Genomic DNA, 12,039 nt, shown 5'->3' with positions numbered 1-12,039 from the left:
GTGGTCAAACCAGTCAGCATGGATGGCAGGGGAAATATTTATTGACTGGTTTAAGCATCACTTTATTCCGGAAGTCAAGTTTTACTTGCAAAGCAAGAAACTTGCATTCAAAGTTCTCTTCATTCTTCTGCTGACAACCAACAACCATCCACCTCAGTCCAGTAGGGCCACACCATGCATCTCCACTCTCTTCACAATCACTGACATACACCAGCAACCACAATTTAAGGTACATAATAATATTTCTGTTGAATTTGTAGTCTTTACCCTTTCAGGGTCCAGAGACCAAATTTCAAAGTGTGCACCAGTGTCCAAGAATTTTCAAAAAATAATTTTGTAATTTTTTCTTATGAAAAGATAGAGAATCTTTTTCTGAAGGTAATAAAACAAAAAGTACAAAATTTGATGGAAAACCGACGAAATTATGCTCTCGCGAATTTTGATGTGTCAGCGATATTTACGCATTGGCGATTTTGCTGACTTTGACTCCCATTTTAGGCCAATTACATTATTCCAGTCGACCAAATTCTTAACTATTTCACTAGTATTACTTCTATTCTATCGACTGAGCACAAAAATTCGCCAAGTAAACTGTTTCAACTACAAAATAAAGTGATTGGAAATTGGTAATTTGGCCAATTTAATGCAAAGTTCAAAATACTCCAATTTCAAAATAAGGTCCAGAATAAACAATGCAGGCATTCCTGGCACTAAATTAACATTTCCTCTGTTCATCAGTTACATTTTCTGGCTTTACTAATGAATTTCATTCTGATTTTCTATTCACATAATGAATTTTTATTCAAACCAAAAAATAGAAGATTTACTGTTATGCAATATTGTAATAATTGTATAAATAATATCACAACATTTGTGAATGTATATTAGCCCAACCAGCTGGTGTGTATTAGACATGTGAGGTCATTTGTTTACTCTTGAACATCGGCAAAAATTTAACATTTCCGCTACTTTGAGCTCAGTTTCAAGCCATATCCAGTACTAAAACCAATCAAAATCATCTCTATTTCTGTAATATATCTTCCATTCTATCAAATGAGACCAGGAAATTGCAAATACAACTATAAAAAACATACGAAAAAACACTGCAAAGTCGCTGTTTTGCTGTTTTAATCGAAAATTACGGTCTCAGTTTTTTTTTCTCTCATTATGCACTATGTGCTGCAGGATTTGTTTTATGTGGTGTACACATAACACATATACATATTCTCTCATATCTAGGCCAAAATTTACCACTCACAGCTTATCAGAGTGAGCCGAGCTCATGACATAGATCTACGGTTCGGACCCTCAACGTAAAGCTATAAATCTACGGCACGGACCCTCAAAGGGTTAAGCAGCAAAAACAACATAATCCTTTTTATTTTTGTAAGATCTGGATGTCTAAAAAAAAGTTGTTTGGCTTTTGGGGGATCCCAGGAAGGTAACCCTATTTTCCCATAAGTTCTTCAGTTTATATAACATAGATTAATCTAACACGGCACTTTCAGGAACGTAACTATAGTGTGATATACGAGTCTACTGTACTATATAATAATCAATCAATCAGTTTTTATTTCTTTACAAGGTTACATTGAGATTACGGTATTACAACTGAGCACAATTTAAAACAATGAAGTTCAAACAATTATAAGTTTGAGGAAGTGATTATACAGTTGAGCAATCATCAAGCACAATTTACAATAATGAAATATTACAATTTAGTACAATTTAAAACAATGAAATTGAAACAATTTTAAGTCTGGAGTAATGATGTTGGTTGTTAAGTGAGGTACGACTGTTTATGTTTTCATTATAAATAAAATACTTGAAAGTAAATCCTATATCCTTATACCACACAGAAAACAGCTGTAACTCATAAAAAAAATACAGACTTAACAAGTTCATTAACCCTTTCAATGTCTCAAATGAGGATCTATGATACTAACACTAGTGTCACCCTCGAATTCCCTATGATCAGTAAATTTTGGCCTAGACACAAAAGAAGGGGTCTGTGAGATGAGTGTGCATAGTACTATACAGAAAAAATCCTGCCCCACATAGTGTACGATGGCAAACTGCTGATGTTGTGCTTGGTTTAAAACAGCAACTTTTCGTTTTTTTCTAGGATGGTTTTATGGTATCAATAAAACCAGACATACTACTGAAGTAGAGACGATTTTGGTCAATTTCAGGACGGAAAGCAGCAGGACGGAAAGTAGTAGGTTGGTAGACAGCAACCACCCAGGGAAATACTACCGTCCTGCCAGATGACAGTGAAACAGAAACCTGTAACTGTTTTGCATGATGGTAGGATTGCTGGTGACTTTTTCTGTCTCATAAACATGCTAGATAACAGGGATATCTTGCTACTCCTACTTACACTTTGGTCACACTTCACAGACACGCACATGCATATACATATACATACATCTAGGTTTTTCTCCTTTTTCTAAATAGCTCTTGTTCTTCTTTATTTCTTCTATTGTCCATGGGAAAGTGGAAAAGAATCTTTCCTCTGTAAGCCATGCGTGTCGTATGAGGCGACTAAAATCCCGGGAGAGATGGGCTAGTAACCCCTTCTCCTGTAGACATTTACTAAAAAAGAGAAGAAGAAAAACTTTATAAAACTGGGATGCTTGAATGTGTGTGGATGTAGTGTGGATGACAAGAAAGAGATGATTGCTGATGTTATGAATGAAAAGAAGTTGGATGTCCTGGCCCTAAGCGAAACAAAGCTGAAGGGGGTAGGGGAGTTTCGGTGGGGGGAAATAAATGGGATTAAATCTGGAGTATCTGAGAGCAGTAATGTTGAAGGATCAGTTATGGAAGGAGAAAAGAGAATATAAATGTGTAAATTCAAGGATTATGTGGATTAAAGTAAAGGTTGGATGCGAAAAGTGGGTCATAATAAGCGTGTATGCACCTGGAGAAGAGAGGAATGTAGAGGAGAGAGAGAGATTTTGGGAGATGTTAAGTTAATGTATAGGAACCTTTGAACCAAGTGAGAGAGTAATTGTGGTAGGGGACCTGAATGCCAAAGTAGGAGAAACTTTTAGAGAGGGTGTGGTAGGTACGTTTGGGGTGCCAAGTGTAAATGATAATGGGAGCCCTTTGATTAAACTTTGTATAGAAAGGGGTTTAGTTATAGGTAATACATATTTTAAGAAAAAGAGGATAAGTATACAAGATATGATGTAGGGCAAAATGACAGTAGTTTGTTGGATTATGTATTGGTAGATAAAAGACTGTTGAGTAGACTTCAGGATGTACATGTTTATAGAGGGGCCACAGATATATCAGATCACTTTTTAGTTGTAGCTACACTGAGAGTAAAAGGTAGATGGGATACAAGGAGAATAGAAGCATCAGGGAAGAGAGAGGTGAAGGTTTATAAACTAAAAGAGGAGGCAGTTAGGGTAAGATATAAACAGCTAATGGAGGATAGATGGGTTAATGAGAGCATAGGCAATGGGGTCGAAGAGGTATGGGGTAGGTTTAAAAATGTAGTGTTAGAGTGCTCAGCAGAAGTTTGTGGTTACAGGAAAGTGGGTGCAGGAGGGAAGAGGAGCGATTGGTGGAATGATGATGTAAATAGAGTAGTAAGGGAGAAAAAGTTAGTATATGAAAAGTTTTTACAAAGTAGAAGTGATGCAAGGAGGGAAGAGTATATGGAGAAAAAGAGAGAGGTTAAGAGAGTGGTGAAGCAATGTAAAAAGAGAGCAAATGAGAGAGTGGGTGAGATGTTATCAACAAATTTTGTTGAAAATAAGAAAAAGTTTTGGAGTGAGATTAACAGGTTAAGGAAGCCTAGAGAACAAATGGATTTGTCAGTTAAAAATAGGAGAGGAGAGTTATTAAATGGAGAGTTAGAGGTATTGGGAAGATGGAGGGAATATTTTGAGGACTTGTTAAATGTTGATGAAGATAGGGAAGCTGTGATTTCGTGTAAAGGGCAAGGAGGAATAACTTCTTGTAGGAGTGAGGAAGAGCCAGTTGTGAGTGTGGGGGAAGTTCGTGAGGCAGTAGGTAAAATGAAAAGGGGTAAGGCAGCCGGGATTGATGGGATAACGATAGAAATGTTAAAAGCAGGTGGGGATATAGTTTTGGAGTGGTTGGTGCAATTATTTAATAAATGTATGGAAGAGGGTAAGGTACCTAGGGATTGGCAGAGAGCATGCATAGTTCCTTTGTATAAAGGCAAAGGGGACAAAAGAGAGTGCAAAAATTATAGGGGGATAAGTCTGTTGAGTATACCTGGTAAAGTGTATGGTAGAGCTATAATTGAAAGAATTAAGAGTAAGACGGAGAATAGGATAGCAGATGAACAAGGAGGTTTTAGGAAAGGTAGGGGGTGTGTGGACCAGGTGTTTACAGTGAAACATATAAGTGAACAGTATTTAGATAAGGCTAAAAAGGTTTTTATGGCATTTATGGATTTGGAAAAGGCGTATGACAGGGTGGATAGGGGGACAATGTGGCAGATGTTGCAGGTGTATGGTGTAGGAGGTAGATTACTGAAAGCAGTGAAGAGTTTTTACGAGGATAGTGAGGCTCAAGTTAGAGTATGTAGGAAAGAGGGAGATTATTTCCCAGTAAAAGTAGGCCTTACACAAGGATGTGTGATGCCACCGTGGTTGTTTAATATATTTATATTTGGGGTTGTAAGAGAAGTAAATGCGAGGGTTTTGGCAAGAGGCGTGGAGTTAAAAGATAAAGAATCACACATAAAGTGGGAGTTGTCACAGTTGCTCTTTGCTGATGACACTGTGCTCTTGGGAGATTCTGAAGAGAAGTTGCAGAGGTTGGTGGATAAATTTGGTAGGGCATGCAAAAGAAGAAAATTAAAAGTGAATACAGGAAAGAGTAAGGTTATGAGGATAACAAAAAGATTAGGTGATGAAAGATTGGATATCAGATTAGAGGGAGAGAGTATGGAGGAGGTGAATGTATTCAGATATTTGGGAGTGGACGTGTCAGCGGATGGGTCTATGAAAGATGAGGCGAATTATAGAATTGATGAGGGGAAAAGGGTGAGCTGTGAACTTAGGAGTCTGTGGAGACAAAGAACTTTGTCCTTGGAGGCAAAGAGGGGAATGTATGAGAATATAGTTTTACCAACGCTCTTATATGGGTGTGAAGCATGGGTGATGAATGTTGCAGTGAGGAGAAGGCTGGAGGCAGTGGAGATGTCATGTCTGAGGGCAATGTGTGGTGTGAATATAATGCAGAGAATTCGTAGTTTGGAAGTTAGGAGGAGGTGCAGGATTACCAAAACTGTTGTCCAGAGGGCTGAGGAAGGGTTGTTGAGGTGGTTTGGACATGTAGAGAGAATGGAGTGAAACAGAATGACTTCAAGAGTGTATCTATCTGTAGTGGAAGGAAGGCGGGGCAGGGGTCGGCCTAGGAAAGGTTGGAGGGAGGGGGTAAAGGAGGTTTTGTGTGTGAAGGGCTTGGACTTCCAGCAGGCATGCGTGAGCGTGTTTGATAGGAGTGAATGGAGACAAATGGTTTTTAATACTTGACGTGCTGTTGGAGTGTGAGTAAAGTAACATTTATGAAGGGATTCAGGGAAACCGGCAGGCCGGACTTGAGTTCTGCAGATGGGAAGTACAGTGCCTGCACTCTGAAGGAGGGGTGTTAATGTTGCAGTTTAAAAACTGTAGTGTAAAGCACCCTTCTGGCAAGACAGTGATGGAGTGAATGATGGTGAAAGTTTTTCTTTTTCGGGCCACCCTGCCTTGGTGGGAATCGGCCAGTGTGTTAATAAATAAATAAAAAAATAAGAAATATTGACTTTTGATGATTTTTCTGAGAAAGGGTAAGGTCCCCTATCCCCCAGACTGTGTTATGGGCTTTTGCTAGGTCTACTTCAATTATTGGGGCACTCTAAACAATGACCAATAAGTCTTGGTCATATTTTATTATTTGAGAAATAAGATAAAACTTAAAATTTTGGTCTGATGATGGATTCGAAATGGAGGGCAAATCTAATATAGGAGAGGCCTGGGGACACGAATAATAAATAGAAGATAGGTTCCTCTACTGGCTGGAATGTATACAGTACTTATTTTAGACTCTGTTTATAAACTGGAATTTGTGTAATTTTGTGTGAAATTGGCAAAATTACTGACTTCTGTGCATTTTATAGCTTTATAGGGCAGTTCCGGTAGCTCTTTTAATTTTGGGGGTCACGACAGTGAAAGTATTAATAAATGAATATGATACATGTGGGAGTATGATGGATATATCTAAACCTATTTTTCACAGCAAATTTGAAATTCTGTAATATAAAAGATTAGGTTATCTCACCTGGAAGCGATACATCTCACCACTGCGCACATTGTTATCTACTGTACCACCAAAGACATACATCGCATCACCAACTACTGCTGCTGCATGGAAGAGTCGCCCAGATGGAACTTGAGAGTCTGGCGCTGGTTGAATCACAGACCATGTTTGGCTGTCTAGGTCAAAGCTGTTGAAAAATAACCAAGACGTGTAAAGAGAAATACAGCTAGTTTACAGTCTATCAGAGAATTCTACAAGGATCACCATTCACAGATTACATGAAAATAATAATTTTAATTAAATTCATTTATATTCTGATCACTAGTTCATGAAGATGACTTTTGAATGAAAAGTTTAAGATATTTTTGTCAAGTAAGCCTCCATAACATGCACCATTCATTGAAATTAACCCATAGTAAAATGTTTTCCCTTTTATGCTACTCCTTTTATCTTTCCAGGAACATAACTGTCTTTTCATTACTCTCGCTCATTTTTAAATAGCTTCTAATACTCTCTTTGCCATCCTGTAATTCATCATCCTCAAAATACAGTGGACCCTTCGCCTAATGCTGTTAATCCATCCCTGAGAGCTCAACGTTAGGCAAAATTATCGTTAGGCGAATTAATTTTCCCCATAAGAAATAATGGAAATCAAATTAATCCATTCCTGACACCCCAAAGTATGAACAAAAAAAAATTTTTACCACATGAAATATTAATTATAATACACACAAACTGGAGAAGACATGCACAGTTACATGACACTTACCTTTATTGAAGATCTGGTGATGATTGATGGGATGGGAGGAGGGGAGACTGTGGATGGTGTTAATGTTTAGAAGGGGAATCCCCTTCCATTAGGACTTGAGGTGGCAAGTCCTTTTCCGGGGTTATTTCCCTTCTTCTTTTAATGCCACAAGGACCAGCTTGAGAGTCACTGGACCTCTGTCACACAACATATCTGTCTATAGAGGCCTGTACCTCCCGTTCCTTTATGACATTCCTAAAGTGTTTCACAACATTGTCAGTGTAATAGTCACCAGCACAGCTTGCAATAGCTGTATGAGGGTGATTTTCATCAAAAAAGGTTTGCACTTTAAGCCACATTGCACACATTTCCTTAATCTTTGAAGTAGGCAACTTCCTCAATTTCTCTACCACCTCTAGCAGCTCATCAGTGGTTAGTTCTTCATTGTCCTCCTCCACCAACTCTTCCACATCATCCCCACTAACCTCCAACCCCAAGGACTTCCCCAATGCCACAATGGATTCCTCAACTGGCATAGGATTCCCAGGGTTAGCCTCAAACCCTTCAAAATCCCTTTTGGCTACACATGCTGGCCACAGTTTCTTGCAAGCAGAGTTCAAGGTCCTCTTAGTCACTTCCTCCCTAGCCTTACCTATAATGTTTACACAATTGAGGATGCTAAAGTGAACTCTCCAAAACTCTCTTAAGAGTCAATTGAGTTTCTGAGGTCACTACACAGTACCTTTCAAACATAGCTTTTGTGTAGAGTTTTTTGAAGTTTGTAGTGACCTGATGGACCATGGGCTGCAGGAGAGGAGTGGTATTAGGAGGCAAAAACTTGACCTTAATGAAGCTCATTTCCGCAGAAAGTCGCTCTGCCACGTCTGAAGGATGACCAGGAGCATTGTCTAATACCAGGAGGCACTTAAGGTCTAATTTCTTTTCAATTAGGTAATTTTTCACAGTGGGGGCAAATGCATGGTGTAACCAGTCATAGAAAAGGTCTCTAATGACCCATGCCTTACTGTTTGCCCTCCACAGCACACACAAACTAGCCTTGAGGACTTTGTTTTTCCTGATCACTCTGGGAGTTTCAGAGTGATACACCAATAAAGGCTTCACTTTGCAATCACCACTAGCATTAGCACACATCAAGAGAGTAAGCCTGTCTTTCATAGGCTTATGTCCTGGAAGTGCCTTTTCCTCCTGAGTAATGTAGGTCCTGCATGGCATTTTCTTCCAAAACAGGCCTGTTTCGTCACAATTAAACACTTGTTCAGGTTTCAGTCCTTCACTGTCTATGTACTCCTTGAATTCCTGCACATATTTTTCAGCCGCTTTGTGGTCCGAACTAGCAGCCTCACCATGCCTTATCACACTATGTATGCCACTACGATTCTTAAATCTCTCAAACCAACCTTTGCTGGCCTTAAATTCACTCACATCATCACTAGTTGCAGGCATTTTTCTAATTAAATCGTCATGCAACTTCCTAGCCTTTTCACATATGATCGCTTGAGAGATGCTATCTCCTGCTATCTGTTTTTCGTTTATCCACACCAATAACAGTCTCTCAACATCTTCTATCAGCGATCTCTGTTTCAAAAACTAAGTTGCACCTTTGGCAAGAACAGCTTCCTTGATTGCCATTTTCTTGGCCACAATAGTAGCGATGGTTGATTGGGGTTTTGTGTACAACCTGGCCAGCTCGGAGGCACGCACTCCACTTTCATACAGTGGTCCCTCGTTTTTCGTAGTTAATCCGTTCCTGGAGTTGCTACTATTATCGAAATCTACGATTTTCGAATCAATTTTCCCCATAAGAAATAATATAAATACAATTAATCCGTTCCTGACACCCAGAATTATTAAAACAAAAAATTTTTTTACATGAAATATAGATGTAGCACATAAACAATACAATGGGAAATGATGAATGAAACATTAACAGCATAACACTTACCTTTACTGGAGATTCTTCTTAGTGTATGGGAGACTGGAGGAGGAGAGAGATTGGATTGTTTACAGTTTGGAAGGGGAATCCCCTTCCATGAACACCTCAGGTACCAATTGCTTTTCTGGGGTTGCTTCTCTTCTCTATTTCTTAATTCCACTAGGACCACCTTGAGAGTCACTGGAGTCCTGTCTCGCAAAATAACTGTGGAGAGAGCTCTGTTTCTGGTGTCTCTTTAACACTTCCCTAAAATGGCCCAAGACTTTGTCACTGTACTTGTTGCCAACATGGCTTGCAACAACCTTGTCAGGGTGATGTTTCTCCATAAAGCTTTCCATCTTACCCCACGTAGCAAAAATCTCTTTAATTTCTGAAGAAGGCACCTTCTTCCATCTCTCTTCCTCCTCCTCTGCAGCAAAATTCTCACCTTCTTTACCACAGGCTTGGCACTAGAAGCTTTCTTTGGAGCCATGGTAGCTTATTTAGTACTTGCAAGCACTAAAATGAGTGGAATATTATGAAATATTTCGTAGGAGCACGTGAGGGGACCTTCGCTCACTGGTAAACAATGCCAGACTGGCTGGGTAGGGAGGCTGCCCCGGCTCACACCGTGCGTACGCGTCCCGGACGAACTACTATTCACGAGTCAACCTATGATTAGCGAGCCCATGTTTATACGAAAATATCCCTATGATTTACGAAATCTATGATTCCCGAGAACTACGAAAAACGAGGGACCACTGTACTTAGCAATAATCTCTTTCATCATATCCATAGTAATTCTCACTCTTTTTGCTGTAGGGTTGGCACTAGAAGCTTTCTTGGGGGCCATGGTGACTTATTTTGCAGGTGCAATCACTAAAAAGGCTGTGATAATATGAAATGTTCCGATTGTATGCTTGGAAGTGACCGTGGTGGCTTGTAAACACTGGCACCCGCGGAACAAGTGAGCTGGGCTCAGTCCGCATGTGGACGCGTCTGGAACGAATCGCGTTGAGAGAGTTTTTTAGTGCTAGCTGAGGCAAAATTTTTGCGTTAAAATGTATCGCTAGGCGGATTTAACGTTATGCGATGCGTTCGTAAGGCGAGGGTCCACTGTATCTGAATCATCAGAATAGTTATCCTCGCTCACTTAAAAGAAATTACAGACAGTAGGGCCCCATTTTACGGCATTTCACTTTACAGCATTCCACTAATGCAGATATTTCAAATTATGACCAAAACTCGCTATATAGCTCCCCCCACTTGACTTTCAAATACAGTCACCGTGCCCCACTTGGTTTGTTTACATTTTCCTTGGGCACTGCATCTCCCCATTATGTCTGGAAACTTTCCAAAATTTCAAGTGAATTAAGGTTATTTCATGTTTTATATATACTCTGATAACTTATGTGTACCTGTACCTAAATAAACTTACACACTGTGCTGGCATGCAGGTTCACATTAAAATCACTAAGAGTGTCTTATAAGTCTTCAGGATACCATATTAATAATGATGATAATAATAAAAATAGGCAATAATAATCACTCTGAGGCACACAAAATGTCATACATTACGTTAATATACACATTTTTCAATAATCCATCCATAACATTTTTTTTTAAACTAAATAATAAACACACTATGTAACATATAAACATGATAAATACACCCAACAGTAGAATAAATTAACATAAATATAAGATGTTTTTCTAGTTGTCTTGTTGGAGTGTCGGAAAGAATAACGTTTTCTCTAGTTGAATACCAAAGAAAATGTGTACACAATAATATTACTGGGGTAACTGGGAGTAAAGAGAGAGAGAAAGCTTGCACTGTGTTGGAAGCTAAACAATATTGTATTTATCATTATTATTATTATAATTATTATTATTATTACAGTGGTACCTTGACTTACGAGTTTAATTCATTCCGTGACCCAGCTCATAACTCATTTTGCTCGTACATATATCAAATCAATTTTCCTCATTGAAATTAACTGAAACGACATTAATCCGTTCCAGCAGAATTCCTGGCTCTTGGGAGGCAGGAGAAAATACTTCAATATAATGCTAATATCAACTCTACGGCTTATTTATCTATCATAATTGATCTAATATGACTTAAATAATACAGATACATGACATATACTCTGGAATAAATAAAATATGTCATTACGTGGCGAGTGGTGGCGGCCACTCCCGAGGAAAAAATAATTATCGCTCTGACCATATCTTCCCATTCTTGCCCTTCTGAGGTCCTATTATAAGAGAAAACAGAGTTTGTGACCCTAAATGCACTATATCCCTAGTTTCATAAGGAAAACACTGAAACAAAAGTGATTTTCTCAGATTTTTTTTTTTTTATCAAGCCAGGAGACTGGCCAACGTTTTGGGTGAATATCTCAGAAGTAAATCAGCATAAATGCCTTGTGCCTTCTCTGCAAGAAGGCACAAGGCATGAAGTACATACTACTCTTGTACAGTAGAACCTCATAAATCGAACTTAATCCGTTCCAGGAGCTAGTTCTAAATTCGAAAAGTCTGAAATTCAAAGCAATATTTCCCATAAGAAATAATGGAAATACAATTAATCCGTTCCAGAAACCCAAAAATATTCACACAAAAAATACATTTTATAGAGATTAATTGCAGTTTTACATACATATAAAGTAACATACATATAAAATAATACATACATATAATATAAAATATAAAATAACATTTTTACTTACCTTTATTGAAGATTGGTGATGGCATCTGGAAGATAGGGAGGAGGAGAGAGGGAGTTGGGGTTAGTGTTTGGAAGGAGAATCCCCCTCCATGAGGACTTCAGGTAAAGCCCTCTCTGGGGTTACTTCCCTTCTCTGTCTTTTAATGCCACTAGGACCAGCTTGAGAGTCACTGGACCCCTGTCTCACAAAATAACTGTCCACAGTCCTCTGTTTCTGGCACCTCTTTAACATTTCCCTAAAATGGGACATGGTTCTGTCACTGAACTTGTTGCAAAGATGGCTTGTTTCAGCTTGCTCAGGGTATTTCTGGTATTTCTGCACAAACATTTGGACATCAT

The 12,039-nt window shown here is 38.8% G+C and overlaps 1 protein-coding gene across 1 annotated transcript in view; it reads right to left on the bottom strand.

The window, feature by feature from the left end:
* Positions 1 to 12,039, bottom strand: part of Lztr1 (Leucine zipper like transcription regulator 1) — a gene marked incomplete at its 5' end in the record, with an annotated part of 328,453 nt that overhangs the window by 92,054 nt on the left and 224,360 nt on the right. The window contains 1 exon segment of the mRNA XM_070091669.1: positions 6,310 to 6,475. Coding sequence (XP_069947770.1) covers positions 6,310 to 6,475 — 166 coding nt within the window.

The sequence above is a fragment of the Cherax quadricarinatus genome, chromosome 36 (genome assembly GCF_038502225.1).
Source record: "Cherax quadricarinatus isolate ZL_2023a chromosome 36, ASM3850222v1, whole genome shotgun sequence".
NCBI lineage: Eukaryota > Metazoa > Arthropoda > Malacostraca > Decapoda > Parastacidae > Cherax > Cherax quadricarinatus.
This window is presented reverse-complemented; position numbering and strand designations above follow the sequence as displayed.